This window comes from Neoarius graeffei, chromosome 6 (genome assembly GCF_027579695.1).
Source record: "Neoarius graeffei isolate fNeoGra1 chromosome 6, fNeoGra1.pri, whole genome shotgun sequence".
NCBI classification, from domain to species: domain Eukaryota; kingdom Metazoa; phylum Chordata; class Actinopteri; order Siluriformes; family Ariidae; genus Neoarius; species Neoarius graeffei.
In genome coordinates, this window is record NC_083574.1 from 31,379,156 (window position 1) to 31,401,520 (window position 22,365).

The following is a 22,365-nucleotide window of genomic DNA, read 5'->3' on the forward strand; positions in this document are numbered from 1 at the left end:
TTTCACAAACTGCTACTGTCATTTTGCCGGTTTATTTACATTCTAAGTGGAAATGATTTTGCTGGACGTTTTGTATACATTTTTATTCATTGAATTTGTAAAAAATAACAATAAAAATGTTCTGTTTCTCAAAATCCAGTGAATGCTTTCAGTGTAAAATGCAGTGAACTTTCATACATTCTATATTCATTGCATATAAAGTGAAAAATTTCAAGCCTTTTTTTATGATTATGGCTCATGAAAATCAGAAATCCAGTATCATAAATTAGAATATTTCCTAAGATCAATCAAAAAAGGATTTACAATACAGAAATGTGTGTTCATTTATACACTCAAGACTTGGTTGGGGCTCTGTTACCATGAATGACTGCATCAATGTGGCGTGGCATGGAGGTGGTCAGCCTGTCGCACTGCTGAGGTCTTAATGAAGCCCAGGTTGCTTTGATAGCAGCTTTCAACTCATCTGTATTTTTGGATCAAATGTTTTTCATCTTCCTCTTGACAATACTCTATATATTCTCTATGGTGTTCTGGTCAGGTGAGTTGGCTGGCCAATTAAGCACAGTAATACCATGGTCAACAAACCATTTGGGAGTAGTTTTGACACTGTGGGTAGGTGCCAAGTCCTGCTAGAAAAGGAAATTGGCATCTCCATAAAGCTCGTCAGCAGACGGAAGCATGAAGTGCTCTAAAATCTCCTGGTAGACAGCTGCATTGACTTTGGACTTGATAAAACACAGACGAAAACCAGCAGAGGACATGGCACCCCAAATCATCACTGACTGCAGAAACTTCATACTGGACTTCAAACACCTTGGATTCAGTACCTCTCCACTCTTCCTCCAGACTCTAGGACCTTGATTTCCAAATGAAATGCAAAATTTCATGTCATTTGAAAAAAAGAACTTAGGACCACTGAGAACAGTCCAGTTCTTTCTCTCCTTATCCCCAGTAAGACATTTCTGGCGTTGTCTCTGGTTCAGGAGTGACTTGATATTAGGAATGCAACAATTGTAGCCCCTTTCCTGAAGAAGTCTGTGCATGATTTATTGACACCAGCCTCAGTCCACTCCTTGTGAAGCTCTCCCAAGTTCTTGAATTTACTTTTGACAATCCTCTCAAGGCTGCGGTCATCCCTGTTGCTTGTACACCTTTTCCAGCCAGCCTTTTCAGCAATTACCTTCTGTGGCTTGCCCTCCTTGTGGAGGGTATCAATGATTGTCTTTTGGATAACTGTCAAGTCAGCAGTCTTCCCCATGACTGTGATTGTGTGTATTGAACTAGACTGAGAGATACACATATTTATACTGTTTTACTCAAACTCGAAATAAAATATTCTACAACCCCGATTCCAAAAAAGTTGGGACAAAGTACAAACTGTAAATAAAAACGGAATGCAATAATTTACAAATCTCAAAAACTGATATTGTTTTCACAATAGAACATAGACAACATATCAAATGTCGAAAGTGAGACATTTTGAAATTTCATGCCAAATATTGGCTCATTTGAAATTTCATGACAGCAACACATCTCAAAAAAGTTGGGACAGGGGCAATAAGAGGCTGGAAAAGTTAAAGGTCCAAAAAAGGAACAGCTGGAAGACCAAATTGCAACTCATTAGATCAATTGGCAATAAGTCATTAACATGACTGGGTATAAAAAGAGCATCTTGGAGTGGCAGCGGCTCTCAGAAGTAAAGCTGGGAAGAGGATCACCAATCCCCCTAATTCTGCAAATAGTGGAAAGGAGTTCAAAAGTGTAAAATTGCAAAGAGTTTGAACATATCATCTACAGTACATAATATCATCAAAAGATTCAGAGAATCTGGAAGAATCTCTGTGCGTAAGGGTCAGGGCCAGAAAACCATACTGGGTGCCCGTGATCTTCGGGCCCTTAGACGGCACTGCATCACATGCAGGCATGCTTCTGTATTGGAAATCACAAAATGGGCTCAGGAATATTTCCAGAGAACATTATCTGTGAACACAATTCACCGTGCCATCCGCCGTTGCCAGCTAAAACTCTGTAGTTCAAAGAAGAAGCCGTATCTAAACATGATCCAGAAGCGCAGACGTCTTCTCTGGGCCAAGGCTCATTTAAAATGGACTGTGGCAAAGTGGAAAACTGTTCTGTGGTCAGACGAATCAAAATTTGAAAAGTTCTTTATGGAAATCAGGCATGCCGTGTCATTCGGACTAAAGAGGAGAAGGACGACCCAAGTTGTTATCCGTGCTCAGTTCAGAAGCCTGCATCTCTGATGGTATGGGGTTGCATTAGTGCGTATGGCATGGGCAGCTTACACATCTGGAAAGACACCATCAATGCTGAAAGGTATATCCAGGTTCTAGAGCAACATATGCTCCCATCCAGACGATGCCTCTTTCAGGGAAGACCTTGCATTTTCCAACATGACAATGCCAAACCACATACTGCATCAATTACAGTATCATGGCTGCGTAGAAGAAGGGCCCGGGTACTGAACTGGCCAGCCTGGAGTCCAGATCTTTCACCCATAGAAAACATTTGGCGCATCATAAAACGGAACATACGACAAAAAAGACCTAAGACAGTTGAGCAACTAGAATCCTACATTAGACAAGAATGGGTTAACATTCCTATCCCTAAACTTGAGCAACTTGTCTCCTCAGTCCCCAGACGTTTACAGACTGTTGTAAAGAGAAAAGGGGATGTCTCACAGTGGCAAACATGGCCTTGTCCCAACTTTTTTGAGATGTGGTGTTGTCATGAAATTTAAAATCACCTAATTTTTCTCTTTAAATGATACATTTTCTCAAACATTTGATATGTCATCTATGTTCTATTCTGAATAAAATATGGAATTTTGAAACTTCCACATCATTGCATTCCATTTTTATTTACAATTTGTACTTTGTCCCAACTTTTTTGGAATCGGGGTTGTAATATTTTGAGGGTTTTTTTTTTTTAACACTGTAAGCCATAATGATCAAAATTAAAATAGAAAAATGCTTGAAACATCTGAGCCTGTCAGGAGGTTTAGGCACAAGTCTATTACTGCTCAGTCTGCCAGTTGCAGCATATGTTATTGCAGGGGAGATCCTAATATTCTGTCACTGAACAGGGCCACAGCCTGGGGAAAGAAACCATCTTGGTACCTTAAAATTCTTGTTTTAACACTCCAATATCTCATCCCTGAAGGTAGGAGCTGAAAGATGGGTTGTCAGGATGTGTTGGGGAGTGACAATCTTGACCGCATTCTTTCCGCATTTGTTGATGTAGAGGTCATGCAAAGCAGGCAGGTTGCAGCTGATGATTTTTTCTGCTGGACAGATGCCTTTTCCCTTGCAGTGCACCATCCAAACTAGCACAGTCAATGAGGATGTGAGGACAGACTACGACAGCCATATGGAACTGCACCTGTCATGAAGAGCTGTTTCTGACGGCTTGAATTTTCTCAACTGTCAGAAGAACAATATCCTCTGCTGGGCCTTCTTGGTGATGCAGACAGTGTTGGTCTCCCATTAAAGGCTTTATGAGACGGCGGTCCCAATGAATTTGAATGACTCTACTTGGGTTTCCACTGTTTCACTTATGATGAGGGGAAGTCATTTCCTAAAGTCCACAACCATCCCAACAGTTTTGAGAGTACTGAGCCACTGATTGTTACAACTGCACCAAAAAAAGTAGCTGGGTCACTTCCTGTCTGTATGCTGACTCCTTACCAGAGAGAGTAAAAATTGTAACTTTCTTGTTTTTTATATTTTTCCAGTGCCTTCAGACTTTGTATATTATGCTTTTAACCTTTGTGTCAGGTTTATTTCGGCACTCAGAGAGTAAGCTCGATTATAAATTTGGCGTGACTCTTAGAGTGCAGAAATAAACCTGACACAAAGGCAAAAAGAAAGAATTGGCATTGTGTTCCAATACTTTGAAGGGCACTTTGGACTGTATAGACATATGTCCCCAATGGAATATGACAAGCTATTTTGTTAATGTTGCACAGTTAAAGACAGTAGATTTTGATTTCTGATACATTCAAAGAATGGTGAATATTCAGAATGAGTCGCAAATATATCATTTGTCAGGAACATCTGTGTGTGTGTGTGTGTGTGTGTGTGTGTGTGTACACAGACGTGTTTGTATTTTCATACCTTGAACAGGTAGAAGTTGCGTTCATCTAGTTGACCGAGTTTCTCCTGTAATCGTTTAATCAGCACTTTCACCTGATCCGTACGTGAGTCAGTGATTAACGGCTCGATTCTTCTGATTTCTGATAACAACTCATTCACATCGGTGCTGAAATGAGATGCAGTATGAATTACTTCAACTACTTGTATACAAAGTTCAATGTTATAATTGCATTAAAATACAGTGTCTTGCAAAAGTATTCATCCTCCTTTGTGTTTGTCCTGTTTTGTCGCATTACAAACTGGAATTAAAATGGATTTTTGGAGGATTAGCACCATTTGATTTACACAACATGCCTACAACTTTAAAGGTGAAAATCGTTGTTTTATTGTGACACAAACAATAATTAAGATGAAAAAAAAACAGAAATCTGTAGTGTGCATAGGTATTCACCCCCCCAAAGTCAATACTTTGTAGAGCCACGTTTTGCTGCAATTACAGCTGCAAGTCTCATGGGGTATGTCTCTATTAGCTTAGCACATCTAGCCACTGGGATTTTTGCCCATTCCTCAAGGCAAAACTGCTCCAACTCCTTCAAGTTAGATGGTTTGTGTTGGTGTACAGCAATCTTCAATTTATGCCACAGATTCTCAACTGGATTGAGGTCTGGGCTTTGACTACACCGTTCCAAGACATTTAAATGTTTCTCTTTAAACCACTCAAGTGTAGCTTTAGCAGTATGTTTAGGGTCATTGTCCTGCTGGAATGTGAACCTTCATCCCAGTCTCAAACCTCTGGCTGACTCAAACAGATTTTCCTCCAGAACTGCCCTGTATTTAGTGTAGTCTATCTTTCCTTCAGTCCTGACCAGGTTTCCTGTCTCTGCAGATGGAAAGCATCCCCACAGCATGATGCTGCCACCACCATGCTTCACTATAGGAATGGTGTTCTCAGGGTGTTGGGTTTGCACCACACATGGCATTTCCCCTGATAGCCAAAAAGATCAATTTTAGTCTCATTTGACCAGAGAATCTTCTTCCATGTGTTTGGGGAGTCTGCCACATGCTGCTGGGCAAACTCCAAACATGTTTTCTTAAGCAATGGCTTTTTTCTGGCCACTCTTCCATAAAGCCTCACTCTGTGTAGTGTACTTAAAGTAGCCCTATGGGCAGATACTCTCATCTCCGCTGTGGATCTTTGCAGCTCCTTCAGTGTTGTCTTTGTTGCATCTCTGATTCATGTCGTCCTTGCCTGGTCTGTGAGTTCTGGTGGGCGGCCTTCTCTTGTCAGGTTTGTAGTGGTACCATATTCTTTCCATTTTGCTATAATGGATTTAATTGTGCTCTGTGGGATATTAAAAGTTTGGGTTATTTTTTTATAACCCAACCCTGATCCATACTTCTTCACAACTTTGTCATTGACCTGTTTGGAGTGCTCCTTGGTTTTCATATTGCTTGCTTAGTAGTGCTGCAGAGTCAGGGCCCTTCCAGAACAGGTTAATTTATACAGACATCATGTGACAGATCATGTGACACTTTGATTGCACACAGGTGGATCTTAATCAACTAATTATGTGACTTATGAAGTGAAGTGGTTGGACCAGCTCTCATTCAGGAGTTTTATACAAAAGGGGTGAATACTTATGCACACTCCAGATTTCTGTTTTCATATCTTAATTATTGTTTGTGTCACAATAAAACAATTTGCACCTTTAAAGTTGTAGGCATGTTGTGTAAATCAAATGGTGCTAACCCCCCAACAACCCATTTTATTTCCAGCTTGTAATGCAACAAAACAGGACAAACACAAAGGGGGATGAATACTTTTGAAAGACACTGTACATCACATGATTGCAAAAGTTTAGGTTATATTAATCAATGTATTAATGGTAGGTCAGATTAATTCAATAAATTTGGAATGGGATGTTTAAAAAGCAGGCGGCATAGTGGTTAGCACTGCTGCCTCACAGCAAGAAGTTCTGGGCTTGAGCAATACACATACATACAAATATATATATTTGTGTGTGTGTGAGAGAGAGAGAGAATGGTGGTGTAGTGGTTAGCAGTGTCACCTCACAGCAAGAAGGTTCGAGCCCAGCGGTCGGTGAGGCCCTTTCTATGTGGAGTTTGCATGTTCTCCCTGTGTCTGTGTGGGTTTCCTCTGGGTGCTCCGTTTTCCCCCACAGTCCAAAGACATGCAGGTTAAGCTAACTGGTGGCTCTAAAGTGAGTGTGAACGATTGTTCATCTCTATGTGTCAGCCCTGCAACAACCAGGTGACTTGTCCAGGATGTACCCTGCCTCTTGCCCATAGTCAGCTGGGATAGGCTCCAGCTTGCCCGCAACCCTGCACAGGATAAGCAGCTACGGATGATTGATGGATGTTTAAAAAGCACATATGGGTGTGATGGTCAGGTTTCCACAAAGTTTTAGTCAGTTTGGCTGCTTTTTTTTGAGAAAAAAAAAAATCACTGCTCACCAAGATTTTTATCTAGCTCTGATGCCGACAGCAAGTTATCTCAGGGCTCCAGACCACTACCATTTTAACTTTTGGAGATGATATGACTAAATTTTTTAAATAGGAGCACCATCTGCGACTTGCACATATGCCCCCTCCCCCATTTTTTTAAAAAGTCATCATCGTATATCATGTGAAACACCAGGAGGGAATAAAATTTTATATTATCCATCCATTATCTGTAGCTGCTTATCCTGTTCTACAGGGTCGCAGGACAGCTGGAGCCTATCTCAGCTGACTATGGACGAGAGGCAGGCTACACCCTGGACAATTCACCAGGTTATCGCAGGGCTGACACAGAGACAAACAACTACTCACACCTATGGTCAATTTAGAGCCACCAATTAACCTAAGCTGCATGTCTGTGGACTGTGGGGGAAACCAGAGCACCCAGAGGAAACCCATGCAGGACACAGGAAGAACATGCAAACTCCACACAGAAAGGCCCTCACCGGCCACTGGGCTTGAACCCAGGACCTTCTTGCTGTGAGGCAACAGTGCTAATAACTACACAGAAAGGCTTGAAACCAGGACCTTCTTGCTGTGAGGCAACAATGCTAATCACTACACCATGGTGGTGTAGTGATTAGCACTGTTGCCTCACAGCAAGAAGGTCCTGGGTTCAAGCCCAGTGGCCGGCGAGGGCCTTTCTGTGTGGAGTTTGCATGTTCTCCCTGTGTCTGCATGGGTTTCCTCTGGGTGCTCTGGTTTCCCCCACAGTCCAAAGACATGCAGCTTAGGTTAATTGGTGGCTCTAAACTGACCATAGGTGTGAGTAGTTGTTTGTCTCTGTGTCAGCCCTGCAATAACCTGGTGACTTGAACAGAATGTAGCCTGCCTCTCATCCATAGTCAGCTGGGATAGGCTCCAGCTTTCCCACGACCCTGTAGAACAAGCAGCTACAGATAATGGATATATATATATATCCATCCATTATCTGTAGCTGCCTGTTCTACAGGGCTTTGTAATTTGAGATTTGTAAATTATTGCATTCCGTTTTTATTTACAATTTGTACTTTGTCCCAACTTTTTTGGAATCAGGGTTGTATACGTGTGTGTAATATATATATATATATATATATATATATATATATATATATATATATTACACACACGTATACAACCCTGATTCCAAAAAAGTTGGGACAAAGTACAAATTGTAAATAAAAACGGAATGCAATAATTTACAAATCTCAAAAACTGATATTGTATTCACAATAGAACATAGACAACATATCAAATGTCAAAAGTGAGATATTTTGAAATTTCATGCCAAATATTGGCTTATTTGAAATTTCATGACAGCAACACATCTCAAAAAGTTGGGACAGGGGCAATAAGAGGCTGGAAAAGTTAAAGGTACAAAAAAGGAACAGCTGAAGGACCAAATTGCAACTCATTAGGTCAATTGGCAATAGGTCATTAACATGACTGGGTATAAAAAGAGCATCTTGGAGTACCAGGGGCTCTCAGAAGCAAAGATGGGAAGAGGATCACCAATCTCCCTAATTCTGCGCCGACAAATAGTGGAGCAATATCAGAAAAGAGTTCGACAGTGTAAAATTGCAAAGAGTTTGAACATATCATCTACAGTGCATAATATCATCAAAAGATTCAGAGAATCTGGAAGAATCTCTGTGCGCAAGGGTCAAGGCCGGAAAACCATACTGGGTGCCCATGATCTTCGGGCCCTTAGACGGCACTGCATCACATACAGGCATGCTTCTGTATTGGAAATCACAAAATGGGCTCAGGAATATTTCCAGAGAACATTATCTGTGAACACAATTCACCGTGCCATCTGCCGTTGCCAGCTAAAACTCTGTAGTTCAAAGAAGCCATATCTAAACATGATCCAGAAGCGCAGACGCCTTCTCTGGGCCAAGGCTCATTTAAAATGGACTGTGGCAAAGCGGAAAACTGTTCTGTGGTCAGACGAATCAAAACTTGAAGTTCTTTATGGAAATCAGGGACGCCGTGTCATTCGGACTAAAGAGGAGAAGGACGACTCAAGTTGTTATCAGCGCTCAGTTTAGAAGCCTGCATCTCTGATGGTGTGGGGTTGCATTAGTGCGTGTGGCATGGGCAGCTTACAGTACACATCTGGAAAGACACCATCAATGCTGAAAGGTATATCCAGGTTCTAGAGCAACATATGCTCCCATCCAGACGACGTCTCTTTCAGGGAAGACCTTGCATTTTCCAACATGACAATGCCAAACCACATACTGCATCAATTACAGTATCATGGCTGCGTAGAAGAAGGGTCCAGGTACTGAACTGGCCAGCCTGCAGTCCAGATCTTTCACCCATAGAAAACATTTGGCACATCATAAAACGGAAGATACAACAAAAAAGACCTAAGACAGTTGAGCAACTAGAATCCTACATTAGACAAGAATGGGTTAACATTCCTATCCCTAAACTTGAACAACTTGTCTCCTCAGTCCCCAGACGTTTACAGACTGTTGTAAAGAGGAAAGGGGATGTCTCACAGTGGTAAACATGGCCTTGTCCCAACTTTTTTGAGATGTGTTGTCATGAAATTTAAAATCACCTAATTTTTCTCTTTAAATGATACATTTGATATGTCATCTATGTTCTATTCTGAATAAAATATGGAATTTTGAAACTTCCACATCATTGCATTCCGTTTTTATTTACAATTTGTACTTTGTCCCAACTTTTTTGGAATCGGGGTTATACGAGAGAGAGAGAGAGAGAGGAGGAGTTTGTGTGTGTGTGTGTGTGTGTGTGTGTGGGTGAGAGAGAGAGAGATGGAGAGTGGGGCACTAATGGTAGTTTTCCAACTGTAGTGAATTACACTTTGTTCTCATTCAGGTTGTACAGGACAAAAGTCATTATAAAACTCTTATTTATTTCAAAACTACAGCAGTTGGTTTCCCCAGTTCCCAAAAGTTAACAGAATGTTGTTGAAAGTCGAGGTGATGCAACACAGTCATAAACATGCCTGTGGCAGTGGGGGCGTGGTCAAGCGTCGGTCTGTGACCGGAGGGCGGAGTCAGGGAAGGTAAGTGGCAGAATCACTACACCTGATGTGAATTAACCTGTGTTTATGTGTCTTCCCAGCAACCACACCCTATATAAGGAGAGAGAGAGCAGAGGAAGGGAGCTCTCTCCTGAACCAGATGACTTTTGTGTGTGTGTATGCGTGTGGCTGGGAGAGTGTATGTTTGCTACTTAAAAGTGCAAATAAAAAGAGTTTTTGGAACTCAGTTCTGGCCTGCTGTACTTCTGTGCTCCACCCACCCACTCTGACTTCTACAGTGGTGCTGAAACCCGGGATCCGAGCACAGAGGAGAACAGCCCCATGGAGTCCTTCCCCTTCGCAGACCTGATCCACACCCTCACCACGGCCCAACAGAGCCAGCACCAGGCGCTGCTTGCCCTCCAAAAGGAGCAAGAACAACAGTTCGAGGCCCTGGTGCTGGTGCAACAGGAAGATCATCAGGCGTTCCGGCACCTCCTCACGTCGGCAGGGTCCACCATCTCCACCGCTGCGGGCCCACTCCACCTCACCCTAACGAAGATGTGCCCGCACGACGACCCCGAGGCCTTCCTCACGCTATTTGAACAAGCAGCAGAAGCCTCGGGGTGGCCGGTGGAACAGTGCGCGGCGCGCCTCCTCCCTCTGCTAACGGGTGAAGCGCAGCTGGACGTGCTCCAGCTCCCCGCCGACAGCCGGCTGGTCTACGCGGACCTGTGCCGGGCCATCCTCCAGCGTGTGGGGCGCACCCCTGAACAACATCGTCAGCGCTTCCGTGCTCTGCACCTAGAGGAGGTCGGCTGCCTGTTCACGTTTGGCCAGCAACTCCGGGACACCTGCAGGCGGTGGCTGAGGGCTGACAACCGCGATGCCGAGGGAGCCGTTGACCTGGTGGCACTGGAGCAGTTCATCGCGCAACTTCCCAAAGAAATGGTGGAGTGGGTCCAGTGCCATCGCCCGGCGTCGCTGGATCAGGCCATCGAGTTGGCGGAGGATCATTTGGCGGCTGTTCCCGCAGCAGGATCACAGATCCCCTCTTCGCTTCTCTCCTCTCGCTCTCTCTCCCCCTCCCCTTCTGTGTCTCATCCTCGCCCCGTTCCCCCACCGCGGAGGCCGGCTCCCTCACAGCCGGTCCGCCACACTCGCGGTGTCCTCCCGTTTCCTGCTTCCGTGTCTGTCTCTCCCCCCCTCAGGTGAGTGAGCCCCAGAGTATCGGTGCAGAGAGAAAGCCCAGGCCGGTTTGCTGGCACTGCGGGGAGCCGGGGCGCCTCCAGCATCAATGCTCGGCAAAGGAGGTGGGCGCGGTGGTCCGGATCCCCGACGCGCCAGGAGCCGCCCTCAATCGGGCCGGAGCGTATCGCATACCGGTGAGTATCCAAGGGGATACATATCAGGCGTTGGTGGACTCTGGCTGTAATCAGACCTCAATTCACCAAAGCCTGGTGCAAGACAAGGCATTGGGGGGAGCACAGGGGGTGAAGGTGTTGTGTGTGCACGGGGATGTTCACAGCTACCCTTTAGTGTTGGTCCACATTTTTTTCAGAGGGGAAAAATTTAAAGGCGGTGGTTAATCCTCGCCTCACCCACTCGATAATTTTGGGGACTGACTGGCCGGGATTCAGGGAGTTAATGAGTAATTTAGTAAAGAGTGGGTCCTGCCGTAATTCAGCAGGGGGAGGTCCCGGTGTCGCATTGGCAGGAGCCGCTGTCACAGAGCTGTCTATGTCATCTCTGCGTCAGAGTGAAGAGCCGCCAGCTCCTCCTCCCTCTCTCGGGGAATCCCTCGTGGATTTTCCATTAGAGCAATCGCAAGACGAGACTCTGCGGTATGCGTTTGACCAAGTGAGAGTAATCGATGGTCAAACGCTCCAGCCAAACGCCACCCCGTCCTTCCCCTATTTTTCTATTATGAAGGATAGACTATACCGAGTGACGCAGGACACTCAGACTAAAGAACAAATCACGCAGCTCTTGATTCCAAAAAGCCGCCGGGAATTGGTATTCCAGGCGGCTCATTTTAATCCCATGGCTGGACACTTAGGGCAGGATAAAACACTAGCCCGAATAATGGCCTGGTTCTATTGGCCAGGGATTCGCGGCGATGTCTGTAGGTGGTGTACGGCATGCCGCAAATGCCAGTTAGTAAATCCAGCGCCATTCCAAAAGCGCCTTTGCGCCCTCTCCCATTAATCGAGACCCCGTTCAAAAGGATTGGGATGGATCTCGTCGGGCCATTAGATAGGTCAACATGAGGGTACCGCTTTATATTAGTTCGAGTGGACTATGCAATGCGATACCCGGAAGCAGTGCCTCTTCGCAATATCTCAGCACGCAGTATTGCGGAAGCGCTCTTCCGCGTTATCTCCCGAGTTGGAATCCCCAAAGAGATTCTGACTGATCAAGGAACCTCGTTTCTGTCACGAACACTGAACGAACTGTATGGGTTATTAGGTATTAAGCCGATCTGCACCAGCGTTTATCACCCACAAATGGACGGTTTAGTTGAACGATTCAATCGCACCCTCAAAAATATAATTAAGAAATCCGTAAGTGAGGACGCACATAATTTAATGTCTCTGCAAAACCTGATGAGAGACACCAGCTTTATAGAATTGAGGAATGTGTTAAGGACACTAGACACTGGATGCTTATTAATTTCCTTCTGCTTAACTCTGACAAGACTGAAGTACTTGTACTAGAACCACATACAGCTAGAAGTAAGTTTTCTGATTACACAGTGACTCTGGATGGCCTTTCTGTTTCTTCACGTGCAGCAGTAAAAGACCTCCGAGTGATTATTGACCCCAGTCTTTCATTCGAAACTCACATTGACAACATTACCAGGATAGCTTTCTTTCATCTCAGAAATATTGCAAAGATAAGAAATTTAATGTCATTACATGATGCGGAAAAACTAGTCCATGCTTTCGTTACCTCCAGGTTGGATTATTGTAATGCCTTACTGTCTGGATGTTCCAATAAGTGCATAAACAAGCTCCAGTTAGTTCAAAATGCAGCAGCAAGAGTCCTTACTAGAACTAGAAAATATGACCACATCACGCCTGTCTTATCCACACTGCACTGGCTCCCAATCAAATTTCGTATTGATTATAAAATACTACTATTGACCTTTAAAGCACTAAATGGTCTCGCACCACAGTACCTGAGTGAACTTCTGCTCCTCTATGACCCGCCACGCCTACTTAGATCAAAAGGTGCAGGCTATCTGCTGGTACCTCGTATAGTGAAGGCTACATCAGGGGGCAGAGCCTTTTCTTACAAAGCCCCACAGTCATGGAACAGCCTTCCAAGTAATGTTCAGGAATCAGACACAGTCTCAGCATTTAAGTCTAGGCTGAAAACATATCTGTTTAGTCAAGCCTTTTGTTAATGGTGTTAATGAGGTAAAGGTGTAGATCTAGAGGGTCCTCAGACATAGTGTTTTGGTAAACTGGGATGTATGGATGCTGTCAGTCCCCACTCGCTTGCTCACTTGAGTTTGTTGACGGTGTAGTGGCTGGCTGCTTTATGTCCCGGGGCTCCCTCATGCCTGTGTTACCTTCTGGCTCTCCCCTTTTAGTTATGCTGTCATAGTTAGTTGCCGGAGTCCCTGCTTGTACTCAGTGCAATATGTATACTGTTCCTACTTATTCAGGTGACATTGGGCATACCTAACCACCTGCGTTTTCTTTCCCTCCCCCCCCAAATCTGGAGTTACATGGAGTCAACAGGAAATCTTTTGGTAGAGAGGGTGGAGACCTCGACTGGCTATCGTAGCCTGCAGGGAATCGGCCGTCAGACATTCTGTCGCATGTCCCAGACCCGGTGAAATGTAACTGAATTGTCTTGGCCAGCCCTAAGGGTCCCATCTGCATCTCATCATTGCTGAGGAGTGTGCTCCCATCACCCAATCAAGCATCCAGCCAGAGCAGGTCATGATATTTTTTAACCATATTAACATGCCATTGTTGTGTATTATGCCTGATGTCAAGACTCTCGTCTTTGCGAGCCTCCCACACAGATTTAATACTTGTGTCATTTTTAGGGCATACCTAACAACCTGTGTTTTCTCTCCCCCCCCCATCTGTCCCTCTGAGTTACATGTTGGTCCTGGGATTGAGATGCTAGCCTCTTCTGCCCCTCGGACCTGCTTGATCCATCCTGGTGCCCTGTGTCTGGTCGGAGTTTTATCGCATCGCTCCTGTGAAGGACGGCCCCATGAGGACAGTTGAGGGTTATACCTGGAGGATGCTCTGGACTCTTACAGTAATGCTTTTATGGCTGAGGACTACAGTTGACTTGCTAACTTTAGGACTGCAGTTGTCACAAGCAGTTTTGCACTCAAGTTTCCATCAATGAAGAGTTTATAACATCAACGAAACTGTCTTCATGTTAAAACTGTTAATGTTATAGTCATGCTTTCTGTTGTTGCCCAAATGAGGATGGGTTCCCTTTTGAGTCTGGTTCCTCTCGAGGTTTCTTCATGTCGTCTGAGGGAGTTTTTCCTTGCCACCGTCGCCACAGGCTTGCTCATTGGGGATAGATTAGGGACAAAATTAGCTCATGTTTTAAGTCGTTCAAATTCTGTAAAGCTGCTTTGCGACAATGTTTATTGTTAAAAGTGCTATATAAATAAACTTGACTTGACATAATTGGGATAAATGGCTCGAACCCTTGTTGTTTGCAGTGCGAGAGGTCCCACAAGCCTCCACAGGGTTCTCCCCATTCGAATTGTTATATGGGCGTAAGCAGCGCGGCCTTTTAGACGTGCTGCGAGAAAATTGGGAGGAGGGACCTTCACCAAGTAAAAATGAAATTCAATACGTTATTGACCTGCGTGCAAAACTCCACAAACTCACACACCTAACCCAGGAGAATTTGCGGCAGGCCCAAGAACAGCTAACCCGCCTGTACGACAAGGGCACGCGCCTTAGGGAGTTCGCACCGGAAGATAAAGTACTCGTACTGTTGCCCACATCAAGCTCCAAATTGGTCGCCAAGTGGCAAGGACCCTTTGAGGTCACACGGCAAGTCGGGGACGTTGACTACGAGGTGAGGCAAACGGACAGGGGTGGGGCGCTACAGATTTACCACCTCAATCTGCTCAAACTCTGGAACGAGGAGGTCCCCGTGGCGTTGGTGGTTCCGGAGAAGGCAGAGCTGGTTCCGGAGAAGGCAGAGCTGGGGCCGGAGGTTCAAAAGGGAGCATTGACATCGCGTACCTCTCCGGTCCCTTGTGGAGACCACCTCTCCCCGACCCAACTCGCGGAGGTTGCCCAGTTGCAGACTGAATTTTCGGACGTGTTCTCGCCCCTGCCCGGCCGCACCGACCTCACAGAGCACCACATTGAGACGCCCCCGGGGGTGGTAGTGCGTAGCCGCCCTTACAGGCTACCCGAACACAAGAAAAAAGTGGTTCGGGAAGAACTCGAGGCCATGCTCGAAATGGGCATCGTCGAGGAGTCCCACAGCGACTGGAGCAGCCTGGTGGTCTTGGTACCCAAGGCCGACGGGTTGGTCTGGTTTTGTGTAGACTATAGAAAAGTCAACACGGTCTCTAAATTCGACGCGTACCCAATGCCTCGTATTGATGAGTTGCCCAATCGACTAGGCACGGCTCGCTTTTACTCGACACTGGATTTGACAAAGGGTTATTGGCAGAGACCCTTGACTCCATTATCCCGAGAAAAAAATGGCCTTTTCCACACCGTTCGGCTTACACCAGTTTGTCACACTTCCTTTTGTGCTGTTTGGGGCGCCCGCTACGTTTCAGCGGCTGATGGATAGGGTCCTCCGTCCCCACGCCACCTATGCGGCCGCGTACCTTGACGACATCATTATTTATAGTAATGACTGGCCGCGGCACCTACAATACCTGAGGGCCGTCCTTAGGTCGCTGAGGCGGGCGGGTCTCACAGCCAACCCGAAGAAGTGTGTGATTGGGTGGGTGGAAGTACGGTATCTGGGCTTCCACTTGGGCAATGGGCAGGTGCGTACCCAAATTAACAAGACGGCAGCGATTGCGGCCTGCCCGAGGCGCAAGACCAAAAAGGGGGCGAGACAGTTCCTGGGGCTGGCTGGCTATTATCGTAGGTTTATACCTAATTATTCGGACATCACCAGCCCGCTGACTGATCTCACTAAAAAGGGGGCACCAGATCCAGTCCAGTGGACAGAGCAATGCCAGCTGGCTTTTTCTGAGGTAAAGGCTGCACTGTGTGGGGGGCCACTGTTACACTCCCCTGACTTTTCTCTCCCTTTTATATTGCAGATGGACGCATCGGACAGAGGGCTGGGGGCTGTTTTGTCCCAGGAGGTGGAGGGGGAGGATCGCCCAGTGCTGTACATAAGTCAGAAGCTGTCAGTGCGTGAGGGGCGCTACAGCACCATAGAGAAGGAGTGCCTGGCCATCAAGTGGGCGGTCCTCACCCTCCGTTACTACCTGCTGGGACGCCCTTTCACCCTCTGTTCTTTCCACGTGCCCCTCCAGTGGCTCCACCGCATGAAGGATGCCAATGCGCGGCTCACCCGTTGGTATCTGGCACTCCAACCCTTTAACTTCAAGGTGGTCCACAGGCCGGGGGTGCAGATGGTCGTGGCGGACTTCCTCTCCCGTCAAGGGGGGGGGGGGGGGGGGGGGAGTCGGCTGCGGGCCGGACGGCTGCCCGGCCTGAGTCGGGCGGTGGGGGTGTGGTCAAGCGTCGGTCTGTGACCGGAGGGCAGAGTCAGGGAAGGTAAGTGGCAGAATCACTACACCTGATGTGAATTAACCTGTGTTTGTGTGTCTTCCCAGCAACCACGCCCTATATAAGGAGAGAGAGAGCAGAGGAAGGGAGCTCTCTCCTGAGCCAGATGAGTTATGTGTGTGTGTGTGTGTGTGTGTGTATGTGTGTAGCTGGGAGAGTCTATGTTTGCTACTGAAAAGTGCAAATAAAGTTTTTGGAACTCAGTTCTGGTCTGCTGTACTTCTGTGCTCCACCCACCCGCTCTGACTTCTACAATGCCCCTGTCCCAACTTTTTTGAAGTGTTGTTGACATCAAATTCAAAACAAGCATAAATTTTACAAAAAACAAATTTTCTCACTTTCAACATTTGATATGCTGTCTTTGTACTATTTTCAATGAAATATACTGTAGGTTTTCCAAGATTTTCAAATCATCATATTCTGTTTTTTTTTATTTACATTTTACACAGTATCCCAAATTTATGGAATTGGGGTTGTAGTTGTGTGTAGTGTCATGTAGTTTTGTGGTGTTTTATGTCGCATCATGGTCCTGGAGGAGCACTGTTTTGTTTGAGTATTGTACAATCTGTATAATGGTTGATATGACAATAAAGCCACTTGACTTAATCTGATCATAGTACACAGTTGTGGTCAGAAGTTTACATACAGTGACATGAATGTCATCTTAGATATGAATGTCATGGCAATATTTGGACTTTCAGTAATTTCTTTGAACTGTTCTTCCGTGGCAGAATGATTGTACAGCATATATCTTTAATTAAAAAAAATAGAATTTGGTGCACAAGTTTTAATTTTCTTTAGGTTTTCTGAAATCAGCACAGAGTTAAAATTATACATACAGGGTCAAAAATATACATACAGCACACCTAATATTTGGGTAAAATGTCTCTTCGCAAGATTCACCTTGACCAAACATTTTTGTTTACCATGAACAAGCTTCTGGCAGAATTCTGATTGGATATTTCACAACATGGTAGAATTGGTAGAGTTCAATTAAAATATTATATATATATATATATATATATATATATATATATATATATATATATATATATATTAGTGCATCTCAAAAAATTAGAATATTGTGAAAAAGTTCAATATTTTCCATCAGTTATTTAAGAAAGTGAAAATGTTATATATTATAGACTCATTACACATAAACTAAAATGTTTCAAGCATTTTTCTATTTTAATTTTAATCAGTATGGCATACAGTACAAAAACAAAAAAACCCATCTCAAAATTTTAGAATATTTCATTTCGAGTTTGAGTAAAACAGTATGAACACAGTGTATCTCTCGGTCTAGTTCAGTACACACAACCACAATCATGGGGAAGACTGCTGACTTGACTGTTGTCCAGAAGATGATCACTGATACCCTCCACAAGGAGGGTAACCCACAAAAGGTCATTGATGAAAAGGGTGGCTGGAAAAGGTGCACAAGCAACAGGGATGGCTGCAGTCTTGAGACGATGTCAAAAAAAGTCGATTCAAGAACTTGGGAGAGCTTCACAAGGAGTGGACTGAGGCTGGTGTCAGTGTATCAAGACCCATCACGAACAGACATCTTCAAGAAAGGGGATACAACTTTCGCATTCCTAATATCAAGCTACTCCTGAGCCAGAGACAATGTCAGAAGTGACTTATCTGGGCTAAGGAGAGAAAGAAATGGACTGTTGCTCAGTGGTCCAAAGTCCTCTTTTCAGATGAAAGTACATTTTGCATTTAATTTGGAAATCACGGTTCTAGAGTCTGGAGGAAGAGTGGAGAGGCACAGAATCCAAGTTGTTTGAAGCCCAGTGTGAAGTTTCCACAGTCTGTGATGATTTGGGGTGCCATGTCATCTTCTGGTGTTGGTCCACTGTATTTTATCAAGTCCAAAGTCAACACAGCCATCTACCAGGAGATTTTAGAGCACTTCATGCTTCCATCTGCTGACGAGCTTTTTGGAGATGCTGATTTCCTTTTCCAGCAGGACTTAGCACCTACCCACAGTGCCAAAACTACTACCAAATGGTTTGCTGACCATGATATTACTGTGTTTGATTGGCCAGCCAACTTGCCTGACCTGAACCCCATAGAGAATCTATGGGGTATTGTCAAGAGGAAGATGAGAAACACCCGACCCAAAAATACAGATATGCTGAAGGCCACCATCAAAGCAACCTGGGCTTCAATAACACCTCAGCAGTGCCACAGACTGATCACCTCCATGCCACACCGCATTGATACAGTAATTCATGGTAAAGTAGCCCCAACCAAGTATTGAGTGTATAAATGAATATACTTTTCAGAAGTTGGACATTTCTGTATTGTAAGTCCCTTTTTTGATTGATCTTAGGGAATATTCTAATAATTTGAGATACTGGATTTCTGATTTTCATGAGCTATAAACCATAATCATCAAAATTAAAACAAAAAAGGCTTTAAATATTTCACTTCACATGTAATGAATATAGAATATATGAAAGTTTACCTTTTTGAATTAAATTATGAAAAAAAGGAACTTTTTAATGGTATTCTAATTTTTTTTAGATGCACTAGTATACATATATATATATATATATATATATATATATATATATATATATATATATATATTTTTTTTTTTTTTTTTTTCCCCTTGGCATGGAGTGGACTTAGAAGCATGGTCCATATATTTTCAAGAGGGTTGGAATCAGGACTTGTTTTAAGCTTAATGTTAGCCTGCTTCATCCTCCACAACCAGCTCTGATACGTGTTTGGGTTCATTGTCTTGTCGCAACTCCCAAGTTGAGTTCAAGTTTCTGATGGTTTGTGCTGAAGAATTCTGAGGTAGTCCTCTCTCTTCATTATTCCATCCACTTTGTGCAATGAACCAGTTCCACTGGCAGCAAAACCTCCCCAGAGCATGATGATCCTACCACCACCACTAGTTGGTACAGTGTCCCTCTGTACATGGTGGTCGTTGTGGCCAGACAACTCAATCTTTGTCTCATCTGACCATACAGCTATCTTTCAGAAGGCTTTTTCTTTGTCCGTGTGGTCAGCTTCAAACTTTAGTTAAGCTTGAAGGTGTCAATTTTGGAGCAGGGGGTTATTTCTTGGATAGCAGCCTCTTAGTCCATGGTGATCTGAACTGTAGACAGTGATCCATCAACTTCCAGTTCATGGCAGGGCTGTGCCATGGTGGTTCCCAGGTTGTTCCTGACCATCCAAACCAATTTCCTTTCAGCTGAGGGTGACAGTTTAGGTTTTCTTGAAGCAAAGTGGCTTGGCAAAGTGACTACACCTCACAATAACTTGGATACAATTGTCTGAACTGATCTTGGAATTTGCAGTTGCTTATAAATGGCTCCAAGAGACATTCCAGAGTTGTGTATATCTGCGATCCTCTTTCTCAGATCTGCACTGAGCTCCTTGGACTTTCCCATTTTACTGTGTGTTGGTCAATCCAATGAGTGCCATCAACAAACCCTTTTTATGAAGGCACAGAAGCTACCAGTTGTAGTCAATCATGATCGCTTACAGGAACTTAAGAGACCTCAGCTTTGACAAGATAAGAGACATTTTGGAAGTTTCAGCACGTCTGAATTAATAATCTAAGTAAGCGAATGTAAATTTTTGACCCTGTGTTGATTTCAGAAAACCCAAAGAAAATTAAAACTTGTGCACCAAGTTCGTGTTTTTTTTTAATTAAATATGTATGCTGTACAATCATTCTGCCACAGAAAAAGAACAGTTCAAAGAAATTACTGAAAGCCCAAATATTGCCATGACATTCATATCAAAGATGAAATTCCTATCACTGTATGTAAACTTCTGACCACAACTATATGTTCATACAACATTTGTGAAAGACTTTATAGTCACATAAACCTAAAAACACTTTTGCTAGCATTTGCTAGTGGGGTTATTTGAATTGATGTGGGATTCAAAACCCTATGCTAGGTAATGATACTTTCCTTGTTAGTTTAGCTACAAACCTGCAGTCCTCTCTATGGTCACTGTAGTTATTAAAACAATCCAAAACAACTAACTCTCACTAGTTTTACTTATTTGTTGTTTGGATGTGTTTATGTGCTTGAATGTCATTCATTTGGTGATATAATAATATTTGTTTTGTTTCAGCTATGAGAAAGTTCACTGGATTCCACCATATGTATCTTTTGGTCAGCTAGACCAGTTGTTAGCATCACTGCCTTGGCAATGTGTGTCCATATACAGTGCCTTGAAAAAGTATTCATACCCCTTGAACTTTTTCACATTTTTCCACCTTACAACCACAACAGGGGCGGCACGGTGGTGTAGTGGTTAGCGCTGTCGCCTCACAGCAAGAAGGTCCTGGGTTCGAGCCCCGGGGCCGGCGAGGGCCTTTCTGTGTGGAGTTTGCATGTTCTCCCCGTGTCCGCGTGGGTTTCCTCCGGGTGCTCCGGTTTCCCCCACAGTCCAAAGACATGCAGGTTAGGTTAACTGGTGACTCTAAATTGACCGTAGGTGTGAATGTGAGTGTGAATGGTTGTCTGTGTCTATGTGTCAGCCCTGTGATGACCTGGCGACTTGTCCAGGGTGTACCCCGCCTTTTGCCCGTAGTCAGCTGGGATAGGCTCCAGCTTGCCTGCGACCCTGTAGAAGGATAAAGCGGCTAGAGATAATGAGATGAGATGAGACAACCACAAACTTAAAAGTTTTTTATTGAGATTTTATGTGATAGACCAACATAGAGTAGCACATAATTGTGAAGTGAGACGAAAATGATAAATGGTCTTCAAAATTTTAAATAAATAAAAATCTGAAAAATGTGATGTGCATTAGTATTCAGCTCCCCTGTGTCAATACTTTGTAGAGCCACCTTTTGCTGCAAGTCTTTTGTGGTATGTCTCCACCAGCCTTGCACATCTAGACACTGAAATTTTTGCCCATTCTTCTTTGTAAAATACCTCAAGCTCAGTCAGATTGGATGGAGAGCATCTGTGAACAGCAATTTTCAAGTCTTGCCACAGATGCTCAATGGGATTTAGGTCTGGACTTTGACTGGGCCATTCTAACACATGAATATTCTTTGATCTAAACCATTCCATTGTAGCTCTGGCTGTATGTTTAGGGTCATTGTCTTGCTGGAAGGTGAATCTCCTTCCCAGTCTCAAGTCTTTTGCAGCCTCCAACAGGTTTTCTTCCAGGATTACCTTGTATTTAGCTCCATCCATCTTCCCATCAACTCTGACCAGCTTCCCTGTCCCTGCTGAAAAAAAGCATCCCCATAGCATGATGCTGCCACCACCATGTTTCACAGTGGGGATGGTGTGTGCAGGGTGATGAGCAGTGTTAGTTTTCCGCCACACATAGCACTTTGCATTTAGGCCAAAAAGTTCTAACTTTGGTCTCATCTGACCAAAGCACCTTCTTCCACATGTTTGCTGTGTCCCCTACATGGCTTCTGGCAAACTGCAAACGGGACTTCTTATGCCTGTCTTTCAACAATGGCTTTCTTCTTGCCACTCTTCCAAAAAGGCCAGATTTGTGGAGTGTACGACTTATAGTTGTCCTGTGCACAGATTCTCCCACCTGAGCTGTGGATTTCTGCAGCTCCTCCAGAGTGATCATGGACCTCTTGGCTGCTTCTCTGACCAGTGCTCTCCTTGCTCGCTCTGTCAGTTTAGGTGGACGGCCATGTCTTGGTAGGTTTACAGTTGTGCCATACTTTTTCCATTTTTGAATGATGGATTGAACAGTGCTTCTTGAGATGTTCAGAGTTTGGCATATTTTTTTATAACCTAACCCTACTTTAAACTTCTCCAGAACTTTATCCCTGACCTGTCTGGTGAGTTCTTTGGTCTTCATGATGCTGTTTGTTCTTCAGTGCTCTCTAACAAACCACTGAGGCCTTCACAGAACAAGTGTATTTATGCTGAGAGTAAATTACACACAGTAGGACTCTATTAACTAATCAGATGACTTGTGAAGGCAATTGATTGCACTGGATTGTATTTAGAGGTATCAGAGTACA

At 44.3% G+C, this 22,365-nt stretch overlaps 1 protein-coding gene across 1 annotated transcript in view; it reads right to left on the reverse strand.

Moving 5' to 3' along the window:
- daw1 (dynein assembly factor with WDR repeat domains 1) overlaps nt 1-22,365 on the reverse strand; it is a 72,660-nt gene that overhangs the window by 47,569 nt on the left and 2,726 nt on the right. The window contains exon 3 of the mRNA XM_060922885.1: nt 4,134-4,278. Within this exon, the coding sequence (XP_060778868.1) occupies nt 4,134-4,278 (145 nt within the window). The remainder of the gene's footprint in view (nt 1-4,133; nt 4,279-22,365) is intronic.